The following is a 27,413-nucleotide window of genomic DNA, read 5'->3' on the forward strand; positions in this document are numbered from 1 at the left end:
GTTTGATATATCATATATGTATGTAGACGCGAAAAAGAGAGAGTAGCAAAAAGTGTTGGCTACGTGCGCATCAACGTGTTCATTTGTGAACCAAACTCTTAGGCCCCATCGATTCCTTCATTCGCAATGGTTTTGGTTTTTGGATATATGATGAGATTCCGACATTAGAAAACACGCTTACATACACTTTTCAGTTTTCCCCTTCCTTTTCTTTTCTTCGGTCCATTCGTTGGTAATGCTCTTTCAGAAACACTAATAGACATGTCTCTTCCAAGAGCCACAACAGTAGGCAATAATAGTCCAAACAACAACACTCTTCAACAGCAACTGATGAACAATGAAGGAGGAGTAGCAGCAGCACCATCTTCTTCTTCTTCTTCTTGGAATAGGATTATCAACAACAACAATAACATCAGAAACTCTGTTAATCCTATACCTCCACAAAAGAGAAGCAAACTTGGTAAGTTACGTTATATATCAATCATATTAAATATATATTAAAATTAAATATTAAAATTAACTACTAATATAAAATATATATTTAAATATAAAATATACATTAAAAAATAAAATTATACATAAATTTATTTATATATAAATACATGATAATTAATTTAATGGTTAATTTTTGGTATATATATAATATTTTTTATTATATATTGTTATATTATACATGTATGTGTTTTGTTTATTATTATTATTATTATTATTATTATTATTATTATTGAAAAATTGACTAATTTGGGTGAAAACATTGTGAATATACATGTGTGATATGTTGTTTTATTTGAAAATTTTGGTTTTGGTCACAGTTTTCCTGTTGAAACATTATGAGAGATTACTCCAATCAAAGATGTGACAAAGTAAATAATAATGTAAACGCATCCGCCCTGAACTACCTAACAATGTATTACTTCCTAGCTTAGTTTCAATTATTTTTAAACCAACCAGTACATGACTATATATATATATATATATATATATATATATATATATATATATAACATCTCATAACAAAGAAAGGGTATTGTACTGCATTCGGTCAGAAACACACATTCATTGGAGTTGAACCCAGCCATAACTACTTATTGATAAACTCTTTTTTACACATCTCTATTAAGTTTAGTTAGGATCTTGTATTCGAGTCGAATAATTCGACTCCTTCTCAGTCTTATTATTGGCCTTGGTTAAAAATAAAAGACATGTTAATTGAAATTAAGTATACCTTCTAACAATAATAATATAACACAATAGGGAAAAGAATATAACTTTTTGCTATGGCATGTTGATAAAGTATAATCACATAATTCTCTAGAATTCATATCTGAATACATTAGCTTCTTCATTGCTTATCCGCCAGAAGATAGCGACGAAGATCTGTTCACAGTTCCTGATGTGGAAACCATGCTGAGTGTGCATTCTACAGCGACAAATACAAATAGTGGTAACGTTGATCAAAGCAACGCAATAGACTCTCAGCTTCAAGCTGCCGTTGCTGGGAAACGCCGCCGTGGAAGAAACCCTGTAGACAAGGAATATAGACGCCTCAAGAGGTACACATCCCAATTCATACAATGTTATTACCTCATTTGAATATTTATTAAAAAATATAAAACACGGATAGTTATTAGTTGCCTTCACGCATTCGTATGTGGGACACATTTTGGATATAACACTCATAGATATTTGTTTCGGTCTAGTCCAACCAGGGACTCGGATCCGGCTATGGACCACCGACCCATCGGGTTACTCAACCCAGATCGAGAAGTGATCCGCGCGTCGCCTCACACCTTGCTGAGAAGACTTGGACAGCTAACAAAAGCTTCCAAGCATATGGGCCCAAGTGAAAGGACCCATCCGGTTTCAGAGGTATGTCACCATTCTACCCTAATTGGTTGTCTTTTCGTACAGACGCTAACTTTAACATCGGAGTGTCCTTGTAGGTGGTCCTACCTGCTAACCAACTGAAGATTCAGACGAATGTCTCTCTTTCTCGAAGCTCGCACCCCGATCTAGATCCCCATCACGTCCAGTTGCTCTAACCTCAACTCCACCCGAACCGCCATTCACCCGAGTAACTAAAAATTGGCGCTGTCTGTGGGGAGCTGGTGTCAACATGGAGCTTTTCCCTCGTAGAGAGGAGATACGTGAAGAAGGGGGAGCCCGTTTGAGAAGCAGGGTAAGCTCCACAACATCTTCTCAAGTATGCTCGAGACCGCTATCCCGTCAGATGACCCCCCTCTCGATCTTCCGAGAGATGCCCATTTGGTGGCATAAGTGATGACAACTCGAAGATTATGCAAGAACTTCGGTATCGAGCACAAAACTTGGAGAGGGAGCTGGCCGCGAGTGACCGTTACTATCCAGAGCACAGCAGAGGTTCCCGCCCAAGCTTGTCTTGTACCCGGTCACCGACTGAGGGACCGGAGGATCGTAGGAGCCCCAGGAAGGTCAACAAGCACGGACAAACCGACGGTTGGTCTCACACCTACACCCACGGCATATCGGAAGGCCATGGGGAGATGAGAAGAGATAAAGGGAAGAAGCAGCAGGATCCCATTATTATTAGCGCAACCTCTTTCCATCCCTTTATTCACAAGGTCCGGCTGCCGAAAAATTTTGACAAGCCCACAGACACGAGATATGATAGGACAAAAGGCCCCCAGGAACATTTGATAGCCTTTGTGGCCATAATAAACCCGGAGGGTATTGGTGATGCTGTTAGGTGTCATGCTTTTCCAGTAAGCTTGGCAAGTTCAGTGATACAGTTGTTTAATACGCTCCCACAAGTCCATTGCGGCCTTTGTGAATATCTCTCAGAGTTTCTTAGAGCAATTCACCTCACAGATTTCCAAGGCCATACACCCAATCAACTTGTTAGGTGTGACGCAGTGTGTCGGCGAGCCAACGAGGATGTTCCTCGATTGTTTCAACGATGTATGCCTAGAGATTGATGGCTTGACGGACTTCGTGAAAACAAAAGTTTGTATTGTGACTACCACAAGGTTTTTGGACACAACCCAAGAATATTTTGATTTGAAGGATGCTTTGGAGCAGGCCATTCAAAAAGGTAAGCTGACTGAGTTCTCCTAATTCATACGAGAACCGAGAAGGGGAGAACATGAACGTTCCGAGGAGGACCACAGCCGAGCTGTGAAGCCAAGGCAGGGGCCTCCCGATAATGCGGAAAATGATCCAATTGTGGTCATCAATGTTGTGGTCGGAAGAGATACACCACCCAAGTCAAAATCAGCAGCAAAAAAGGATGCAAAGGTTTTGGCAGTGACATCGGGAATCCCTAACACTCGATCTGGAGTGCTCCCCGAAATTTCTTTCGGCTTGAAAGATCGCTGGTGCAACGACCTCTCCTAGGACCGGCCAATGGTGATTACGGCGAGAATTGGGATGGGCCTCGTCAAGCGAATTCTGGTGGACACCGGAGCAGACTTGAATATCATGTTTAGGAATATGTTCGATGCCCTAGGGCTCAAAGAAGGAGATCTCAAAAGCCATCCACATTGGGTCGTTGGCTTAGGAGAAATTACATAAGACCCGATGGACTAGTCATGCTTCCGATCTGTGTTGGATCCGGGGAGAATAGGAAATCAGCGATGGCAGAGTTCGTTATCCTAAGGGACTCTACAACATACAATGTGATCTTAGAGAGGAGGACTATCAACGAACTGTCAGCTGTTATTTGCACGAAACTTCTCACGATGAAGTTTGTAACGAATAGAGGAGTTGTAAGATCTATCAGAATAGACTTGAAAATGGCAGTCACATGTGACAATGCCAGTCTCTCGTTAAGGAAGAAGTCAAAGAAAGCAGCTGGGGTGTTCCTGAAGGATTTGGATGCAAGGGTTGACGACAAGCTGAGGCTAGATCCTCAGGGCGACCTGGAGAAGTTCCAGGTGGAAGACGCGGAGGATAAGTTTACCTTCGTAAACCGGAACCTCCCCCAAGAGTTAAAGAAACCTCGCATCGAGACTGTCAGAGCAAATAGTGATTTATTCACCTGGACCCCAGCTGACATGCCAGGGGTGGACCTCGATTTCATGTCACATCGTCTGGCTATGAAATCGGATGCCAAACCAGTAGCACAACGACGAAGAAAGATGTCACCAGAAAGGGCTAACGAGGTGGTTAGGCAAACGGCCAGCTTGTTAGAAGCCAGTTTCATAAGAGAGTTAAAGTACTCGACATGGCTCTCGAACGTGATCCTTGTCAAGAAAGCCAATGCAAAATGGAGAATGTGCGTCGATTATTCAGATCTTAACAAGGCATGCCCAAAAAATTCATTTCCGCTTACTAACATCGATGCCCTAGTAGATGCGGTTGCGGGGTACCGGTTTCTGAACTTCATAGACGCGTACTCAGGGTACAATCAGATCCTGATGCACCATCCCGACAAGGAAAAAATGACATTCATAACACCAACGGGGACCTACTGCTACAAGGTTATTCAGTTTGGACTAAAGAATGCGGGAGCCACATATCAAAGGTTAATGAGCAAAGTCTTCAAGGAGCTCATCGGCAAGTCAGTGGAGGTCAATGTCAATGATATGTTGGTAAAAATAGCCGAACCAAGCAACCTGGTTGCTAACTTAGAATTTGTCTTCAGATTGCTTTGGAAGCACAATATGAGGCTGAACCCTCTTAAATGCGTGTTTGCAATGGAGGCAGGAAAGTTTTCGGACTCTATGATCATGTAAAGAGAGGTTAAAGCCAACCCAGATAAATGTGAAGCCACCATTTGGATGACAACCCAGGGTGTAAAGGACGTACAAAGACTGGCTGGTAGGCCCACGGCTTTGTCTCGTTTCCTCGAGGTCTCAACAGCAAAGGCCCTCCCTATTTTTAATTTAATGAAAAAGGGAATAGCCTTTGAATGGACCTCGGCTTCCGAGAAAGCCTTCAACCATTTCAAAAGGATCCTATTGGAACCACCAATACTCGAGAAGCCGAAAGAAGGAAAGACTCTATTCCTCTATTTAACCGTGACGGAGGAGGCCATGGTGGCCATTTTGATTCGGGAAAAAGAAGAACTCCAACAACTGGTATACTTCATTAGCAAGGTGCTCCAAGCGGCGGAGCTGAAGTACACTAAGTTGGAAAAATTAGCCTATGCTCTATTAATTTTCTCTTGGAGGTTAAGACAATATTTTTAAGGGCACCCAATCACACTGAGGACTGACCAAGCCATATGACAGATCTTGCAAAAACCCGACCTAGCGGGTTGTGTGATGACTTGGGCGATAGAGTTATCTCAGTATGACATCCAATACAAGCCTAGACACGCAATCAATACTCAAGGAATGACAGATTTCTTGGTAGAGGTGATTGGGAATTCCTCTAGAAACCCGGGTATATGGTGGAAGCTCCATGTTGATGGAGCCTCCAACCAGGCGTTCGGGAGAACCGGGATCATTCTGGAAAGCTCGGAAGGTATGACCTATGAGTAGTCATTCAAATTCGAGTTTTCAGTCTCAAACAACCAGCCTAACCAGGGACTCGGGGCTCGGACGATCGTGTCTCTCTCTCTCTCTCTCTCGAAGCTCGCGCCCCGGTCCAGATTCCCCTTCACACCCAGTTCGTTGCTCCAACCTCGACTCCACCTGAACCGCCATTCTCCTGAGCAACTGAACAATATTTATTTGATACACAAGTTTTTTGTATCTAATTGTGTTTTAATTAAAAATATTTTTTTTCAAACATACTTGAACACACCTAAATACCGTCATGTATTAGCGTGTCTAGTCTTATTCTTAATACGTAATTTTTAAAATAAATTTAGAAATAATATATATTATTTATTAAAAATATTTTTATTAATTTATATAGTTAAAGAATATTAAAAATAGTTAAAATTAATTTATATTTTAATATTAATAAATTATTAAAATAATATTACAATTTATCTAAAAATTACTTTTTATATATACGTTATGCTCTCATATCTTATAAAAATTTAAAATTTGTGTGTTCGTATGTTTCTATGTTCGTGTGAGTGTCCATGCACCATAGTTAAAAGTAAAAATGTTAGTAGTATGGGTTTTAGAAAAGAAAATCAATTTGATCAAAGTGTTTAATTTATTGCAATTTAGATTAGATGGATTTAATTTATTTTCAAAGCCAATCCAATCGGATTCATAGTATTCTGGTTTGGATTGGATTAATTTATTCGGTTTTTATTAAAAAAGAAAAATAATTTTAGGTCGGTAAAATAAATAAATAAATAAATAAATTTAATATTATATTTATAAAATACTCAATAAATAATAATAATATATTAATAAGATAAAAATATATAATAAATTAAATATATTATATATAAAATAAAATAATATTGTATTATCTTTTGTTGTTTAGATGGGATTAATTTAATTTTGAAGTCGATCTATTCTATACGGTTTGTTAATAATGAAATGAATCTGATTCAAATGAGTATAATTTTAATCAATTTTTAGTTTAAATTTTAGATGTACAATTTTATTTGAATCAATTTGAATTTGAACACTCCTTTAAAAAAGAGTCTTTTATTATAATGGATTTTTTTAAGGTGAGTTTGCAAAAAAAAAATTATTTTTAGAAACTATTTTATTTAGTTATTTGTTAAAAAAAAATCGAAAGTTGTTTTTTTAAATATTTATTAATGTATAACATTTAATGTAAATCTATGGAATACGATATTTTCATTAAGAAAAAAAAAGAAACTGATTTGTTTGTATCTAAAATAATATTTTGGTACAGAAATTGACTTGCTCAAGCCCAATCCTTATATTAAAATAATTAATTACTTGATAATTCTTTTGTGCATATTTACATGGACTAAGAATAAAAATTTTTGTACCTCTAGCGTAAATTTGCACAAATCATGTGAAATAACTTAGAATTCTTATTTAATATTACAATAAACTTTCCAAGTTAAGTTACGAGTAAATATTTTAAATTACAAGTACGATCCATGTTGTTTGACATGATTTAGTATTTTTTAATTTATAACTAATATAGATATATACTAAAATTAATTTTTAAATTATAGAATATATATTAAAAATAAATTAAAATATATAAATATATTTATATATAAATATATGATAATTGATTTTGATGTACCCTTAACAGTCTCGTCAACCCGAGTTATATGGCCTCAAACGGCCTCCCTGGTGTGAAGGGGCAAACTCACACACACACACCATGGTATAGAAAAGTCATACGAGAAAATTGTAAATTAAAGTTAATCATTTAATTGATAATACTACTTAAAACGGTTCTAAATATCGGGCCAAAGCTTTAATATTCTTGCGCACGACTCCTGTACAAATTTGTACCAAACATTGATCCAAACAGTCTATATAAACTTGCATGAGAGATATTATGCTGATAGAATTATCAAATGAGCTGTAGAATTTTCTGTTTTATGTTAGATTTGTTATATTTGGCCGAAGATGTAGTTAGGAAAAGTGGGCGCATATAACGCTTTTTTGTGGTGGAATCTGAATCTAGAATCGAAATGTAGAGAGCATACATGACAAAATGACAACCACAACAAAATATGAGGTTCAAATTAAGGGTAAATTTATTTGCACTTTTTCATGCAAATATATAAATATATAATTTTCTTATTAGTTAGTTAGATCATTCTTTAGAGTAGCAATGCATATAAACAAATTAATCGACGTAACATTATTTAATGTACCAACTTCAATAATTCTCAGTTAAAATTGTTATTATTAGATGTACGTGAAATACTGTGTCAAATATTTGTCCGAATAATGCAACCATCTTCCATCATATATATCCCACTAATCCACTATCATAGTTGAAGACACTATTGAAGGCACTTTGTACAGATTGCATATAAACCCATGTGCAATTATCGGAAATATTTATGGCTCTAATATTTATTTCATGACTTTTTGGCATTATAAACAGATTATTGAGGAACAGGGTTTCTGCCCAACAAGCACGCGAAAGAAAAAAGGTTTATGTGAATGACTTGGAATCAAGAGCTAAAGACTTGGAAGATAAGAATTCCAACTTGGAAGAGCGTATCTCCACCTTAATGAATGAGAACACCATGCTCCGCAAGGTAACTGATTAATACCTATCAGCCTATCACTTTTTCCTTCCGTCAATATCATTCTTTTATGATTAATTAAGGAGTTGGTCTAAAAATCAGTTTTGGTCTTACTTTCATAATTTATTTCCACCTGTAAAAATTAGTTCGCAATTCACTAAACGTAGTTTCTTATGTCTAAAATAACTGTCGATTTTTATAACTCAATTAGATCAAAAAGAAGTTTTGCGAAAAGCCAAAAACTGAAATTTCAAATTTTTATAATGTATTTATTGAAAAAATTAAATATAATTATATTTCTAGTATTTAAAAAACGTTAATAAATGTCTTTAATAGCACTTCTTAACACGATGAATTTAGAAAAGTGCTAAAAAAATTATTTGTTTCAAAATGAGACTGGTTGGAGAAATTCACCAATATAAGATGTGTGGATTGTCTCTTGATAGCTGGAACTGTTTATTAGTGTAGTATTATACACTTTTTTTTTTTTCAACTCATTTACCTTTCACCACCAACCAACCACCCCCTTTTGTAATCATACACATCAAACTCACACCCAAACCAAAAAATTTAAAAACTTTTAGAAATTCATTTAAAAGACTTATAATTTTTTTCATAAAAAAACATACAAGAGGCTTGCAATGAAGTGCCATCTAAATAGGAACCGCCATCAAGAAGTGAAAAACAAAAAAGAAGTAAAGAAAAATAATAAATGAAAAAAAGAGAAATCGTTTGACATTGGAGACGCAACACTCACTTTCTTTTCTTCTTCTCTAATTTTTGTGAATTTTGTGTTTCTGATCCTTAAATACAACAAGAAGGTTTTCTTTCTTTCTATTTTTCTTTGGTTTGTTAGTTTCATCTGAATTCTTTGATTTCCTGAAAAAAGAAATTGGCATGGTACATGGGTATCTGAATTATGTGAATTTCGATTAGATTAACTCCTATTTTTTTAACTCTTCTTTCACTATTTGCAAGTTCTTTTATTTTTTTTGTTTAATTTTATTAATCCTTTTGGTATATTTCAAGATCCTAAAGCTTGCTTCATCTCAGAATCTCGTAACGTGCGAGAAATCTGCGTTAGTTCATTAAGTGTGAGAAGCTATGTTAACCCATATCAAGGTTAAACACCTCCAACCCCGCACGACCATGAATTACACCCCTTTTGAACCTATTTTAAAATTAAATTCCGTCAGAAAAAAAAATATTTTAAAAAATTAGGCACCTAGCAGAGATAGCATTTAACTACCAAACAATTAGAGATTTTTTCTAATCTAATTTCATTTTAGTCTCACATTTTTACATCATATCCTTCTACCCATAAACTAACTAATCATCTCTTCTCCATTACACAAGTCGCCCACCATCAACCACTGTTCTCCTTGCCCAAACTAGTGGATCTATAGAAGAAGCTCAATAGCGACCAGATTTATACTCCAAATAAATTGCGATATTGATTTGTAAAGAATGTTCGATAGATCTATCAAGGAGCCTTTTCGAACATCAGAAACTATACTTTCAGAGATCAGTAGCAAACATCCAATTTTTTTCATTTTTGAGCATCCAAAATCATTCAATCCCATAAGTGCTCTCAATATCAACATATGAAAAAAAAACTATAAGAACAAAAAAAAGAACAAATAAGAGAGAACATGAAAGAAAAAGGGTAGCAATTGACATAAGACAAAACAGAAATTGGCAAAGCAACTCTATAACATTGAAGTAAATAGCAATGAAGATGTAGAAGACGACATAGTAGTGGCAACGTGGCGAAGCAAAGGTCGGTGACAAAAATAATGGTGCCTACCTAGCTATGATGGTATTTAGTTCACATCCTAAGGTCAAGCAAGGGACAAGATAACTCAATTTGTTGGGAGAGGAGTTTACTTTTCTTATACTATAGATAAAATATTAAGGAAAAGTATAGGTAAATAATGAAAATATTAATTACTATAGAATATTTCCGCATATTACAATAAAAAATATCCCACAGAAAAAGCCTTGATAGAATAATAATAATTACTATCGGATAATGTCACACTAAATCTGATGATAAATAATTAATTTTATTTTTTAAACTAATTTCTATTTAGATATATTATATGTTTATAATTAAAATTTTTTAATGCACTATTATTAAACACATCACAAAATAAATAGTATTTTATATCAAAAACAATAAAATTTTAATAATACAAACCAAGGAGTATGAAATCAATAAAGTGTCGAATGATAAGTGTACTAAGAAAATAAATGAGGCTAAAGTCGACATAGTCATCTGCATCGTCCTTAGGCCTATCCCCTTCCTTTTGCAGGGTTGGATATATTGGTGCTGATGATGAATCCCCTCATGCGGAGTTGCTAACTACACAAGCTTGGTGATAGTACATGGTGACATCTTCTATCATCTTGCGAATTTTCTCTCGGTCCCTCAAGATTTGGAATGGGCTACCACAAAGATCTATCTAACCTCTTTGACCATCGACTCACGTTCATGCAGGCAAGCAAGTAAGATGCGACTCTGATACGAGTATAGCTAAATGCAAGGAAGGAAGTGAGAGGCTTGCAACGTCAGCAAAAGAGGTTACAACTTACTCGGGATAGATGGCAGCAGATCCTCAAATTCAGGGCCTCAGAAGAAGCGTGAGAAAGAGGTCAAATAGCAGGCTGTTGAGGGATTTCAGGCACTAGGCGTATTGTGGTATTCTCTTCTTTCTTCTCTCTCAACCCTCTTTCTTTGGTCACTCTCATTCAGCTGCTACATAGAATATTCCCTTCTATTTTTCTATTCTGTTATCTTCTCTTTCCTGTGCTGATTTTCATTTCCATCTCTCAGGTTATGGAATCTTCCCACTGCTGCAATCTGATTCGGCGGATTCTGATTTCCCTATTTTCTTCAATTTTGACGTAATTACTGTTACACTGAAGAACTCTATCTTGTTTCTGTTCTTAGAACTCAAGTCACTGATGAGCTTGATTTCCTTCTGATTGTTCTTAGTTATTTTTTAACTCTAAACTTGTACTTCTGGCGTAATTACTCTATTCATTATACATACCATTTCACTGTTTTTTTTTTTTGTTTAGAGCATCTATCACCCTATCATTTGGTGCTTTCATTGTGCCATGGCAGAAAACACGAGGCTCAAAACCTTGGGGGCAGAGCTGAAATGCTTGGGTTAGCATATCGAGGAGGTCTCAGATGAGACTCGCATTAAACGCGCAAGAGCCACAGAGGCAACGAGCTTGAAGTTTGACGCTATTCAATCCTCGTTGATGCAAATCATGCAGGAACAATCTCGATCTCGCTCTCCATCGAGGGCTTTCTCCTATGGTTCGAACTCTGGCCATGGGGTGGATAACGTGAATCGATTGGCTCAGCATAGCCGAGTGAACTTTGATTTGCCCAAGTTTGATGGCTCAGATGCTCTGGGGTGGATATTCTCCATGGATCAATACTTTGAGTTTTTCAAAGTGCCAGACGATGAACAAATTGGGATCACTGCAATACACATGGTTGGGCCTACGATTCCGTGGTTTCAAATGTCTTAACGATCGGCCCAATTTCGTTCTTGGACACAGTTGAAGAGAGCAATCGAATTAGAGTTTGGCCCTTCTCTTTTCGAATCGCCTTGAGAACTCCTTTTCAAATTGCAGCAGCAAGGTACTGTAGGTGAATATTACGCTGCTTTTGTTGCCTTGGCTAATCGATCTCATATTGAACCTCCTGAGCCTTTGAAGGATTGTTTTATTGGTGGGTTACGAGCTGATATTCACAGAGAGGTGAAGGCTCAGTGCCTTCCTTTGTTGATGTGCGCCTTGACTTTGGCTAGAATGTAGGAGGAGAAGTTTGCTTTGATTCCAAGAACCACTTATAATACGTCCCAACCTCGCTCGGTGAATCCTTCTTACTCAAGTTCCCAGCAGAATCGCAGTCTACCGAAGAGTCCTCTTTCACCTCTTCTTCTTACTCCTGCGCCTTGCTTAGCTTGACCACCATCGAAGAATTCGGTTCAGAGGCTTTCCCTGCCGAGATACACAACAAGAGGCATAAGGTTTTGTGTTATTGGTGTGATGAGAAATTTTTAGCTACTCATCGTTGTGCCAATAAACAATACCTGCAACTTCACCTTGAATTGGATGATTCTATTGATGCTGACTCTGAAACTACAGATGACACTAATGTTGATATTACTTTGGAGGCTCTAGAACAGGAGGTTGCTGCCCATCATCTCTCTTACAATGCCATGCATGGCACTAAGGGACCTGCTATGATCAGATTCACTGCTGTTATTAATGGACATGAGGTACACACGTTATTGGATGGGGGGGGGGGAGCTCGGATTGCTTTATCCAACCCCGTATTGCCAAGTTTCTGAACTTACCAATTGAACCTGCTCTTGGTATTAAGGACATGGTTGGTAATTTTCAAATTCTTCTAGTGGAAGGCATGATTCCCAGTTTGGACATCACTATATCGGGCAATACTATCAGCCTCCCTGAGGTCTTTGTTCTTTATGTTGCAGAGGGTGAGTTGGTCATTGGATCCAATTGGTTAGAATCTCTTAAAGCTCACATTACTGACTATGATTCTTCTTTTTTGAGGTTTATGCATTATGGAAAATTTATCACAATTCAAGGGTACAAATTAGCTCATTCGTCACAGGCTCAGTTCCATCATATTAGGCGAATGCTCTCTACTGATGCACTAGCTGAGATGTTTACCTTGGAGGTCCAGCATTCGACGGTGCCTGCAACTCCACTATTGCAATTACCCGATTCACTTAACCCAGCTTTGGACAAATTGCTTCAGCAATATGCGGGTGTATTCAATGTGCCTTCGGGTTTACCCCCTCAGAGGTCACAAGATCATGCAATTCCTTTAATTATGGGTGCTGAACCAGTGAAGGCTCGCCCTTACCATTACCCTCATCATTTGAAGGCTCAGATACAATCAATGGTGAATGAGATGCTGCAGGAGGGTATAATATAGCCTAATAAGAGTCCGTTCTCTTTACCAATTCTCTTGGTTAAGAAAAAGGATGGCACGTGGAGATTTTGCACAGACTATAGAGCTTTAAATGCCATCACTGTAAAGGATGGATTTCCAATTCCTACTGTAGATGAACTCTTAGATGAATTATTTGGGGCTAATATCTTTTCCAAATTGGATTTGCGTTCTGGCTATCACCAAATACTAGTCAACCCTGATGACAGATTCAAGATTACTTTTCGGACTCATCAAGGATTATATGAATGGTTGGTTATGCCATTCGGCCTCACCAATGCTCCTGCTACATTTCAGAGCTTAATAAACGAGGTGTTTAAGCCTTACCTTCGAAAATTCGTGCTTGTCTTCTTTGATGATAAACTAATTTATAGTGATGGCTTTACTAAGCATCTTGAGCATTTGGAAGTGGTCTTAAAGCTGTTGCAACATGAGTCTCTCTTTGCCAAACTATCCAAGTGTATTTTTGGCTCATCCGAAGTGGATTACTTGGGACATACGTTTAGAGTAGGTGGAGTACATATGGAAATGGCTAAAGTGTAGGCTGTTATGGATTAGCCACAGCCCACTAATGTTAAACAGCTTAGAGGGTTCCTTGGCCTTACTGGATACTACAGAAGATTCATTAAAGGATACGCTTCCTTGGCTTCCCCTTTAACAGATCTGCTAAAGAAGGATACTTTTGTATGGAGTATAGAAGCTTCTAAGGCTTTCACTCAACTTCAAAAGGCTATATGCTCAAAACCTATGCTGCAATTGCCCAATTTTGATCTACCATTTGAGGTTGAAACTGATGCTTCAGGTTCGGGAATAGGTGTAGTTCTATTGCAGCAAAAACATCCAATAGCATTCTTTTCCAAGAAGCTTCCCCAAACTCTGCAGAAACAATCAGCTTATGTTCGGGAACTTTATGCCATCATTGAAGCGTTGGTGAAATTTTAACATTATTTACTAGGAAAGAAATTTGTATTGCGTACAGATCAGCAGAGCCTTAAGGCGCTGCTTGAGCAGGACCTACACACTCCAGAACAACACAAATGGATGCACAAGCTATTGGGATATGACTACGAAATTCACTACAAATCTGGTGCTGAGAATGTGGCTGCAGATGCCCATTCGAGGAGTTTCCTTGGGGCTTGGTCCGCACCACGAGCTGATTGGCTGAGGCAGTTGAAGGAGGATTTAGCTCAAAATTCTGATCTTCAAATACTGATAGAAAAGTGTAGTAATTATACTTTGGGGGATTTAAATTACACAGTCCATAATGACCTTCTTTTGTGGAGGAACAGATTGGTGATACCTACAAATAGCTCTTTGATACCTAAAATTTTGCATGAGTACCATGATAGTGTTATTGGAGGTCATGCTGGCATAGTAAAGACCGTAGAGCGAATTGTGCAATCTTTTATTGGCCCAACATGCAGCGAGACATTAGGCGTTATGTTCTAAACTGTTGTGTTTGTCAGCAAGCTAAGGTGGACACTAAGGCCCCGGCGGGGTTACTCAAACCATTACCAGTTCCCTCACAGGTTTGGGAGGATATTACAATGGATTTTATCACAGCATTACCACTGGCAGCAGGGAATTCAGTAATTATGATGGTAGTTGATAGATTAACCAAATACGCTCATTTTATCCCTTTAAAACATGATTTCAATAGCAAATCAGTGGCAGATATATTCATCAACAATGTGGTTAAGCTTCATGGTTTTCCAAGTTCTATTGTTTCTAATCGAGACCGGGTTTTCATCAGCAAATTCTGGCAGCACCTATTTCGAAGTCAAGGAACCACATTAGCAATGAGTTCCGCTTATCATCCACAAACGGATGGGCAGAGTGAGGTATGTAATAGGACATTGGAGATGTATCTACGTTGCTTTTTTTCTGATAATCCAAAGCGTTAGGTTACTCTTCTTCCATGGGCAGAATATTGGTATAATACTTCTTGGCAAAGCAGCATCAAAATGACTCCATTTAAGGCATTGTATGGCCGAGAACCTCCTACGTTAGCTCGCTATGAGTTTTTAGCTCAAGATGATTCCTCCCTACAAGAGCTGTTGGAGGACCGTGATCAACTGCTGGACACATTAAAGTTTAATTTGGAAAGATCACGGCAGTATATGAAGTAGGTTGCTGACAAGAGTAGAAGACATTATGAATTTAATGAAGGAGATTTAGTGCTAGTTAAGCTGCAGCCCTATCGCCAGCAATCGGTGGCTTTGAAAAAGCATCAGAAGATTGGATTAAGATATTTTAGACCATTCTCTATAGTAAAGAAGTTGAGTAATGTGGCATACCATTTGGAGTTGCCACCGGAAGCACGTATTCATAATGTGTTTCATATCTCAGCCTTAAAACCATTTCGGGGTGAAGGAACCTCACCATATTTTCCTCTACCGTTAACTACTATAATTGCAGGGCTGATTTTAGAACCTTGCAAGCAGACTCGTTCAATTAAAAGGGGTGATCAAGTTGTGTCTCAAATCTTGGTACAATGGGGCCAGGATGGTTTGACAGATAACTCTTGGGAGGATACTGCCCAATTCATCAAGTTATTTCCAGATTTCAACTTTGATGACAAGGTTGGTCTTGATGGGGAGAGTAATGATATGAGTATAGCTAAATGCAAGGAAGGAAGTGAGAGGCTTGCAACGTCAGCAAAAGAGGTTACAACTAACTCGGGGTAGATGGCAGTAGATCCTTGATGCGGGCAGAAATTGGCGAATTAAAAATTGTTGAAATATGTACGTTGCAAGTATAGTTCTTAACTCGCCAGAAATCCGCCTATCAATTTAGAAAGGTGTCACAGAAAATTGAATTTAAAATACTGGGAGTATGAATCCCAGGTCGTCTCCCAACGAGTTGCAGGAAAGGGTGCTATTTTATTAATCAGATGTTTTTGAAAAGGGTTGAGTTAAGTAAATAGGAAATTAAATTGATGAAATTGAATAATGTAAATAAAAGCCTTGACTGGGAGTTGATTATATGGAAGCCCTATTCTTGATGGAACACTCTTAAGGTTAATTGACAATTGAGAGTTATTTCGTTTAGTTATCCTTTACTAAGTAAAGGGAGGTAAAACAAATTGGGATGCTATTCTATTCACAAGTCCCAATCCACTCTGGGGAGGATTGGTTTTAGGAATTAGAGAGCAATCCAACAATAACCCAATTGCAATCTTTCTCTTGAACCTTCCAACTCAAGGGTTCCTTTCAATCAACTTCCCATCAAGTTAGGGAACTACTCACTCATTGTAAAGGTAAAATTCGAAGCATATGAAAAGGAATTAAAGAAAGACATTATAAATAAAAATTGAAAATAATCAATTAAAAATAAAAGTGATCCTTGTATTAAATAATCCTAAAAATATTCCAATGGTAAAATTAAACAAAGCAAGGAACATGGAAGAGTAAGCCAAGTAAAGAAAACGAACTAGAATGATGAAGTCTTGATGAGGTAATAACTCTTCTCAATATCCCAATGCAAAAAGCTAAAGAAACTAAAATCCTAAGAACTATGAATGTGTAGAGAACAAAAACCTAGAGGAGGAGTAAAACTAGATCTAAAAACTAAAATCGTGTAGAATGAATGTTGTTTTTGGTTTCTGCATGTTCTCTGGCTCTAGTCTGCTGTTCCGGGCTGAAAACTGGGTCAAAATAGGGCCTGAAATCGCCCCCAGCGAATCTGCAAATTATGCAGATCGCGCACGTCACGCGATCGCGTCGTTCATGCGAACGCGTCATTCGCGTTTCTGCTTTGCCACGCGGACGCGTCGCCCATGCGGCCGCGTCACTTGTTATTCCATGCCGCGCGGTCGCGTCATCCATGCGGCCGCGTCGCTTCAAATTGCTCTCTTCCGCGCGGTTGCGTCATCCATGCGGCCGCGTCGCTTCTCGCTGGTCATCTCCTCAATTTCTTGTGTTCCTTCCATTTTTGCAGGCTTCCCTTCCAATCTCTAACTCATTCATGCCCTATAAAGCCTGAAACACTTAAAACACAGATCACGGCATCGAATGGAATAAGGGAGAAATAAAATACATAATTAAAAGTCTCTAGGAAGCAGGTTTTCAACCAGAAAACATCTTTAGGAAGGAAATATAAATGCATGCTTATTTAATGAATAAGTGGACAAAGATTATGATAAAACCACACAATTTAAACACAATATAAAACATGAAATAGTGGTTTATCAATCCTCAAATTCAGGGCCTCAGAAGAAGCGTGAGAAAGAGGTCAAATAGCAGGCTGTTGAGGGATTTCAGGCACTAGGCGTATTGTGGTATTCTCTTCTTTCTTCTCTCTCAACCCTCTTTCTTTGGTCACTCTTATTCAGCTGCTACATAAAATTTTCCCTTCTATTTTCCTATTCTGTTATCTCTCCTTTCCTGTGCTGATTCCCATTTCCATCTCTCAGGTTATAGATTCTTCCCACTGCTGTAATCTGATTCGACGGATTCTAATTTCCCTATTTTCTTCAATTTTGACGCAATTACTGTTACACTGAAGAACTCTATCTTGTTTATGTTCTTAGAGCTCAAGTCACTGATGAGCTTGATTTCCTTCTGATTGTTCTTAGTTATTTTTGAACTCTAAACTTGTACCTCTGGCGTAATTACTCTATTCAATATACATACCATTTCACTTTTTTTTTGTTTACCGCATCTATCACCTTATCAGACTCCTGTCCTTAACTTCATATAAGTGGCAACCTGAATCATCCAATCTCTGCGTAGGATTTTGAATTTGCTTCATATAACATGTGACAATCTCTTGAGAAGGTGGAAGTGCATTTGTAGTTATGGTGGATGCATCCAAAGGACCCGATCGAAGAGTACTAACAATGAAGAAAACCTTTTCGTGAATGCAGTTTTTGTATGTCTCTTCAAGAGTCTGCAGCCAAACTGCATTTAGATCCACTTGCATAGTATAACACTCTACCACTCAAAACGTTACGCTTAAGTCATAAATTAGAGGTGGAGAGGTATTATGATATCTAAAATAAAAATACATATATAGGTAGATTTAAAAGGAAGTTTAACTAGGAGTCTTGACCAAAAGTTGAACAAAACAGAAATAAAAAATTGCTTCACACTCGAACAGTTAAGAATAAAACGCGTAGATAATAGTGAAACAGAAGAAACATAATACATATGGGATAAGAGTTTCAAAAGAAATACATATTAACAAGTTCCAGACTCGACCTGTGAAACAAAGCCAGCCAGACTATATATACCTATATATAACCCAAAAGTTTACCAAAAGACAAGGTATAAATTCTATTCTCCTAGTCAAATTCTAGGAAGGACGAAATACAAATTTATTCAAAGTGGAGAACATATATAAACCAGGTACACAATAAAAAGTCCCCAAAATGTAGATCTTCGCTTCCAGAGAGTCTCTAGCATGCTCATCAAGGTGCCTCATGTCTTGTATCTAAAAAATTGCAGAATATGTATGAAATGAGAATCGACAGTTCTAAGTATAGTAACATTACCCAAATAGTTAAGATATAAGGCCCCGAGAAGCCAGATGCATTCATAAACTCCAACAATCAATATCAAAATCCTAGAGTTCTCACTAAACCGAATTATAGTAACTACATCAAAGGATTCTAGTCTAATTCTTCGTTTTCCATTCTTTGCAAACCTACCAATAAGCAAGTGGAAAACCCTCAGCGTCACCTCTGCCAGCATGAGGGATCCCTCAGAAACAAATATACAAGACAAACAAAGAAAAAATAGATATGGATAGCAGATAAGCAAATAGATCAAGAAGCAGTTAATCGCAGTTAAATAGGTAAGCAAACCAATATAAATGCACACTCAAACAAAACATACAAGTGCATATGATGCATGTCTGTCCTATGGCTAATAATATCATTTGTTAGTTGACATGTCCGGTAGCAAACCCTGGACAGTCCCTGCGTGTATACATCCTCAAGAGCCTATGCATATATATAATCGTTCATTTATCATCTCATTGGAGAAATCAGGAGAGTTAAAGTGCCCAATCACATCTTGCGGCGGAGGGTATCGGGTCTCAACCTAGAGCAAGTGGAGGCAAACCACTGCATCTACCTAAGAAAATTCGTGTCTCAGATAATTTAAATGCATATGCCATCTGGATCTTTCAAGCATAATTCATCAATATCATCATCACCCTTGCTCATATCTCATACAATCACAATTCATCATTATCATCATCATCCTTATTCATTTCTTATATAACTTTACCCACGCCTCATTAATTCAATTATTCACTTCACAAATCTTTCTCAATGTCGGCCTAACTCCCTCAATAGGTTCGCTCTCTTTTCTAAGCCTAACATTAGCTATCGAGCTTTAAACAAGAGTTACAAAGGTTTGAAAAGTTAGAGAAATGGTTGAAGAATTAAAAAATACAACTTTGGCAAAACAAGGTGGTCATGCGTACGCATGCCACCTACGTACATGAAAATTCGAAAATTTACAGTGTTGCGTACGCGAGACACGAGCTCATGAGGCAAGGAGCAATCCCTATGTCGCGTGGCACTACCGCGTACGCAAGATTGCGGATTTCACAGTGCTGCATACGTGAGACCGTGTTCGGGAACGCGAGATTTCTGGGTAGAGACCAATACCCACGTTGCGTGACATTATTGTGTACGCAAGCATGTCAGTTTTGCTAAAAAGCTATTAGGTTCAAAAAATAAGTTTTTCACACTGGTGCAGAATTCAAAGTCTACAAACTTACCGACAAGTGCACCGGGTCGCACCTAGTAATACCTCAGGTGAGTGATGGTCGATCGCACGAGGATCGATAGACCGAGCAACAATAGTCAATTGATTCACTTAGTCAGGTAGGCAGAAATTAATGTTTTTAGGTTCAAAAGCATTAAACAGTAATTCAGAGAGTAAGAAAGCAAACAATAAAATTGGTGTGAAAAGTATATGAAAAGATAGTTAAGATTTCAGAGTTATTTATTCTTCTGGATTAATATTTCTTACCAACTATTTCAATTATGTAAGATTCATTAAATGGAAAAATGTAATTAATTAAACCATAATTCCTTAGTGATTTAGTCTCCTCTAACCTAATCAACCACCAATTCCCTGGTCACTTAATATAGATTAGAGGGTTAGGTTCAATTCTAGTTTATTAGCCACAAAATCCTAATTACCCAAATATAAGGGGATTATATGTCACGTATCCTGTAAAGTCTAAGCAAGTAGTGGTCTAGGAGGAGTTTACTTTCAAGCTAGTATTCAAGTGAGATAACATTTCGAAGAATCAATAAGAATTCATATAGAATAAGAGTTATTTTCTAATACACTCAAATTCATAGGATGAAGAACGAAAGTAATCCATGAAATTAAATCAATACTTAATTAAAATAGAGTGACAATAGTATCAATCCATAGAATAAACATAGATCCTAACCTTAACCAAGGAGGTTTAGTTGCTCATGACTCAGAGAGAAAAACTAGGGTTCTAAGGTGTGTAAAAACTAGGGGTGGAAAAGCGGGCTGGCCCGCCCTAACATGCCCTGCCTAGGCCCGCCCCAAAAACGGGGCAGAACGACCCGTCCCGCCAACTAAAATGGGTTCAAAATGCTAGCCTGTCCCACTTTATGGCGGATTGGCGGGTTGGCGGGTTAGCGGGCTAGCCCGCTTGACTCTTTTTTTTTTGAAAAATAAAATTCATTAAAATTAACCAAAAAATAATAATTAAAATATCAAATACAATAAAAAATAGTCAAATTATAATATAATTTTTCACTATTTTTTTTGAATTTTTAACTTCAATAAAATTATTCAAAATAATATTTGTCAATAGAATCATCTTTATTTTAAAAAATAAGTCACATAATTTGAGCATATATACGAATTTGTAAAATAAAATAAATAAAGTTAATAACTATAAGAAGAATAAAAACAAAAAATAAAAAAAAAGTGTTTAAAATTTTTATAATTATTAATTTTATAATAGTAATCACTCATTTATTTAATAAAAAAAGAAAAAATAAAAATCTTCGGCCCGGTGGACCGGCCCGCCCCGCCCCGCCAAAATCCGCCAATTTGGCGGTGCGGGTTTGGCAGATTTTTTTAATTTGGCGGGCTCCAAATCCTAGTCCGACCCGCCTTTTTAGCGGGTTTAGCGGATTGGCCCGACGGGTTCAACCCGTTTTGCCACCCCTATTAAAAACTAGAATGAGGTTAAAGAGAAAAGAGACGAGAGAAGATGAGAACCAGATGGCTAAATCTTCTCCCTTTTATATCTAAGCTAATTTAATTTCAAAATAAAATAAAATAATCACTACTAAAGCCAAAAGATTGTGTTTGGGAACAAAAATAACTAAAAAGAAATAAAATAAGATAAATATGACCCAAATCTAACTAATGAAGCCCTTTCCTTAAAGTTGGATCCGTGCTGCTAGGGCTAAATACTAGAATCACCGTTTAGTGCCTTAGAGGTAGTAAGCTTCTAGTTGTTGCTGTCTTCCTGGCGCAAAATGCCAGGTTCAGCGTTTAACGACCCTCGAGGCAGTGGCTTGGGTGCTTTACAAGGTACCTGGCGCTAAATGCTGAGTCATGGTGTTTAGCGACATGATACCAGAAGAAAGTATAGACTATTATATATTGTTAGAAAGCTCTAGAAGTTGGCTTTCTAACTCTGGTAGAACTGCGTCAATTGGACTTCTATAGCTCAAGTTATGCTCGTTGGAGTGCGAGGAGGTCAGGGTTGACAATATCCACTTTCTTCCATTTTCATATGAACGAACTCTGTCAAACTTACCCGAATCTTTCCTGAAATTAATAAAACCATGCACCTCAAAGTAGCATCTAAATAGGCTTCAAACACTAAAATATAAATAAAACTCACTAAATTCACATCTAAAATAATAAGAAAATATAGAAAAGATATTCACGCATTAGACACCAAACTTCAAATGCGTATAACTTTTTCGTAAAAAATTATTTTTAGTCTGTTCTTTAGATGTTATAAACTTCACGGACCTAATTTTTATTCAAAACAAGTTTCACAAGATTTGGGTGTCCAGAAGCCAAGTTATGGCCTGTCGAAATTGGTCAAAAATAGGTTTTTACCAAAAGTTATAAATCCTCTAGTTTTCCAAAATTCTCAATACAAACCAAACCACTCACAACCAAAATCAATCCTAATCATTCACATACATCATCAAATATTAGTCTCCTACTTATCAATCACCCAAAAACCTAAGTTATTAAACTTCCATTATATCTACTCATCAAAGTACTCATCACACATCACATATATACACATTTAATCCACCAAATCTAATAATTCAGAGCATTCAAGTCTAACTTTTGGCAACTAGCCTAAGTTTTCATGCAACGTTATATATTAATTATAAGAAACCAAAATCATACCTTGGCCAATTTCTTCCCAAGCTCAAAACACCTCAAAACCCTCCTTTTCACAAACTTTCAAGCTAACTCAACAAGTTTTCGGCCACCAGAGTTCCAATTCAAGCACTCCACTTCACCAATTTGACTTCAATTCACATGGATTCAATCTAATTTCATACAATTTCATACACAACAACTAATTTCAATACCTAAACTTCATAAAATTAAAGAATTCAAAGGGATAAGAGTTCTTCACCTTTACCCACTGAGCACTTCGATGAAACCTAGCTATATCTTGCACTAGAGTACCCCTAAACTATCAAAAGCACAAAATTCCTAAATACCCATGAACCAAAATCATGAAAATGAAAGGAGTGGAGGACTGGATGAGAAATTTGAGTTTCTTACCACTTTGTTCAGATGGATTTAAAGAGCCCGACGAGCTGAATGTGTGGCCGCAAACGGTCCAGTGATCAGAGCTCCGGATTGAAAGTTATGATCGATAGAAGATTAAATTAAAAAACAAAAGTTAGGGTTCTTCTTTAAATATCTCTTTCTTAACGTGTTTCATTGTGAATTAAGGGGGACAGTGGCTCATTAGGTTTATATGGTTGGGCTTTGGGCCCAGTATGGGCCCGGTTCAACCAGTTTAGTTCGTTGTCCAACTTTGGGCCAAAATCTTTTAAATTAATGTTTTAATTTGTATTTTAAATATTTTTACTTTTTTAAATCATAAAATTTAATTTTCTAATTTTTTTGGCTCATAATTAATTTATTAGTTTATTATTTATTAATTTATCAGATTTTACACATACAATTTTTGAATGTTACCTTCCTCGACACTCTACTAGGATTGCTGGGTTCTGGTCTCCAAGTTTTGTATAAATTTGTCCTAGGTAATAAAATATATTTTTCGTATCAGATTGAAATAAATAATATTTGAAATATTTTTAAAAAAATTGAGACTTATATACAAACGATCAAACTTTTCATTCACTCATAGAGCCTTGTTCTCCTTTCTTATCTGGAGGTGTTTGAAGACTTCAAAGTTAGTTGACTTGTGTTCTAATTCCTTTGTTTGCACATAGTCTAAAAAAATTTGGAAAAGTAAAAATTTAATGAAAATATAAATAAAAATTGGTTTAATTAAATAATATAATAGTAGCTTTCTTTTGGTTGATGCAATGGTTGCTAAGCCCCTACAATGCAAATAGCCTCCCTTGGTAGACATCAGTTCATGTTTATAGTCTGGAGGTGGTTGAACTTTGAATCATTGCCTAGTAGCATCTTAACTCATGCTTCAAATAAGGGCGCAACTACATTGTGGGATCTTCTTTCCCATTATGGATATCCGAAAGCATTTGTTGAAATGATCGACCACAATAATAATCAAATGCCTTCCTTATGTACAATTGGTGTGTATAATCCCATTTGAAGTCCCCTACATAAAAATATTAATTATTAATAACTAAAAAGTAAAATTATAATAATTAAATTACTATTAAGTTTAATTTAACTCTCCACTTGTCAAACCACTTATCAAATGACATTACCTGAGTTGCTGCATTATATAAAAAGGAACTAGATATGAGAAAAGCTGCCATTGTTTGTATACATATAAAACTTATTAATGGTAGTGACATAAGGTCATAAATAGTGTACATATACAAATTATTATCCGTTAGCTGCACTCGAACTTTATAGCTGAACCATGGTCTCTTCGTTTGTTATAAATGCCATTGACAAGTCTGTAGGTAGAGGGAGACATTGGCGATAAACTAGTCTATGGAAGAGGTAGGTGGAGGAGAAGATGTCCACTCCATGTAAGCATAAGGGGAGAGGGGAAGAGGACCCATATAGTTTGGGTTAGGAATCATGAAAAATGGTTGTGAAAAAGGTGCCAATGATATGGTGGGTTAAGGAAGAGTTAAGGTAAATGGTGTTGGGGAAGCAGTTGTTGGAGTATCGGGGGTAATCATGACCCTACCCCAACCTAATCCTCGACCACTACCTAGATTGCTACCAACCATTATTTTTATATGAATATTATATGAAATAAGCATTTTATTATTAAGTTAACATAACATAAATAATATACATGAGGATAAACATATGTAGTGAATTGAAATTATGATTTAGTTAAAGAGTAAAGTATAATTTTTGTATCCAATATTTGGGGTAAGTTCTATTCGTGTCTATAACATTTAAATCGTCCTATTTGTATCCCTAACTTTTGTAAAAGTGATTCAATGTTATCCTGCCATCAATTACACATCATGAGCTTTAGTTTGAGTTTTGAAAATATCTTCTTCAAATTAGAATACAAATGTCTAGGATAGAACCGATGATCCACTCCGAAAAATAGCTCATCAAAAGTTGAAACTAATTCCTAAAACATTTACATAATTCACTTTTCTATGAATATAATTGAACCTAAACACAAATAGTGGGTACAATATTGAAATTGAATACATCCAACTGAGACCTAATTGAGAATGAATACATCCAAGTAAGAATAATTGAAAAATACAATCTGATTTGTTAGTATAATTGATAGCAAGATAACATTGAATCACTTTTATAAATGCTAGGGATACGAATAGAACGATTTAAACATTAGGAACACAAATAGGACTTATCCTAAACGTTTGGGGAAAAAGCAACACTTTACTCTTTAGTTAAATTTTAATATTATAAAATATAAGCTAGTATCTTAATTCAAAATATAGAGACCATCTTTAGTATTTTTAAAATAAACTTCATTGTTAAATTTATCTTTTTCATCATCTATTCCTTCCAATACGTCTATTACTCACACGAAATTATCGATTAAAAGATCAACTTTTTCATCCACTAAAGAGAAACTTACATTGGTCGGAGGATTAGTTTCAACAATTATTTTGTAAGGAATTGGCTTAACAACTTGGTAAGCACTTGAGTTTTTTGTCCATTACATTCAACTCAACATCATGGCTTAGTATTAACGATAACCATCCAATTTGATTTGAAACTTCTTAGGTAATACAATTAGTAGTGTACTTAACATGCATTTTGGGGTAGGATGAATGAATTATTTTTATTACTACTATTTATCTCAATAATGTCATAGTTTTTATGTTTTTGTATTTTATTTTTCACATGTTTGGATCAAATCATTTATATTTAAACAAAAAAAATTGCATACAGTCTAAAAAAAATACTCTAATTAAATTATGGCATGCAACACCCTATTCCAATTGTCATTGATTAGAATGTAATTTATATCCATTGGATTGCTTATGACTTTGCTCACTAGACCCATTTGAGTGTGACTAGTTCAACATTGGATGTGTTATTAAGGTTATCGAACATAATTCTTGAGCCACATTGAAAATTATTCTAGGGTCAGATAAGGATTTTTCTCATGGAATATCCTAAAATTAAAAACCATTTTCAAATTGTATTATATACTAAGAATGATAAAATCATTTTCAAATTATATTACTTATATGATAGTCTGAAACCTTATCATAAGTTAAGTAGAACGTGCAGCTGGGTAGCAATTTTTTCCTTCTCATCTAGCCAGTAAACACTACTCGCCCCTACAATACCATTGGGTAAATTGAGGATGATTCTCCCACGTTATCATTCCTACCAAATGATAAATAATTGGAACTATTGCGTCACAAAGTGAAAACAACAAAAACATTAATAAAATCATAAGTTTAAATTTCTTTTACAAAATTTTAGTAGAACTTTTCCTTAAATTAGAAGCATCGACTAAACAATATCCTCATTTTTCTTGGGGAAAACAATTTGAAAAACATGAATTGGAATCATGATTACACAAAAAGTTTTTATGAAATTTCGACAAAATTTTCCTATAAATTACAGACAATCCATCAAACAGCATTATTTTTAATAGAATAAATAATTTAAAAATCATGAGTTAATAAGAAATCGTACCATCCTAAGCATTCCATTGCAGATCTCTTTGTTAATCCGCAATTTGCAATAAACAAAGGCTGAAAGGGTCAACTAGTTATCATTCTCTAATTTCGTGGCCTACAAATCTCTCCTACTGAAAATAAGTCTAACATAAAGCTAATGTTTCTTAAACTTAAAATAATTAAGTGATAAAGAACCAGCCTCAGCTCCGAGCAACAACAAAACTACACAATTCAAGTCCTACACGAAACAAAATGCAATTGACAAAAGAGAAATTATCACAATCCTAAAATTTAAGTATATTTATTATGTATAATGAATGATATTTAAAACCAAACAAAGTGGCATTTTGTTTAACTTTAGAAATAACAAAATATTTTGTTGTATATATTTTGTATAGTGAAAGACATTTAAAAAAGAAAATTTGTACACCATATCCCTCCTAATCCGCATTATATACATAATAGAAATAATAGATAATATGTTGATGGATTAATAGACACATTACCTATAATTCATTTTTTTAGTAAAAATGTATAATAATAACAAATGGAACTAGTAAAACTAGTAAATAAGTTATAGTATAATTTGAACTAGAGATTTTCTTAATTAGTTTAAAATTTAAAAAATATTAGAAACTATTTATGAAAAGAAGTTATACTATCATACTGAAGTATATTGAATGTTTGCTAAATTTACTGGCAGGTTCTGATGAATACGAGGCCTAAAGTTGACGAGAATGTTGAAGCATAGTCAAAGACGATTCAATAATAAAATAAAAATGCTAAGCAGATTAAGATAGAGATGGCTAGTAGAGGAAGGCATTCAATAGTGTGTAAATATCATTGTTCCTTGTACACACAAGAAATATAGATCTTTACCTTCCCCTTCTACTCAAGTCTTTGCTCCATATATATATTTATATTGACAAAGTTTAATTATTTTGAGACAAATTGAGCATAGAGAGAAATGATAGACGTTTATCTGAATCTGCATTTTACACATCTGATAATATAATTACCTGTTGATCAAA

General features: G+C 35.9%; 1 protein-coding gene across 9 annotated transcripts; it reads left to right on the plus strand.

The window, feature by feature from the left end:
• LOC112742032 (transcription factor HY5-like) lies at positions 1-27,413 on the plus strand. 9 transcript variants are annotated; one of them, XR_011870884.1, is made up of 8 exons: positions 41-460; positions 1,361-1,553; positions 1,701-1,869; positions 7,936-8,092; positions 10,396-10,471; positions 10,581-10,781; positions 10,917-10,987; positions 27,086-27,278. XR_011870884.1 is itself a non-coding variant. In XM_025791249.3 (4 exons), the coding sequence occupies exons 1-4, from the start codon at positions 262-264 to the stop codon at positions 27,131-27,133; spliced, it is 597 nt and encodes a 198-aa protein (XP_025647034.1). In that variant the 5' UTR covers positions 1-261; the 3' UTR covers positions 27,134-27,413. The 9 variants fall into 9 exon arrangements, 5 of the variants coding, with proteins under 5 accessions (XP_025647034.1, XP_025647030.1, XP_025647032.1 ...); XR_003171783.3 differs by lacking the exon at positions 1,701-1,869 and having other exon boundaries at positions 40-460; XR_011870883.1 differs by lacking the exons at positions 10,396-10,471; positions 10,581-10,781; positions 10,917-10,987 and having other exon boundaries at positions 27,086-27,413.

Source organism: Arachis hypogaea, chromosome 14 (assembly GCF_003086295.3).
Source record: "Arachis hypogaea cultivar Tifrunner chromosome 14, arahy.Tifrunner.gnm2.J5K5, whole genome shotgun sequence".
Classification (NCBI taxonomy): Eukaryota; Viridiplantae; Streptophyta; class Magnoliopsida; order Fabales; family Fabaceae; genus Arachis; species Arachis hypogaea.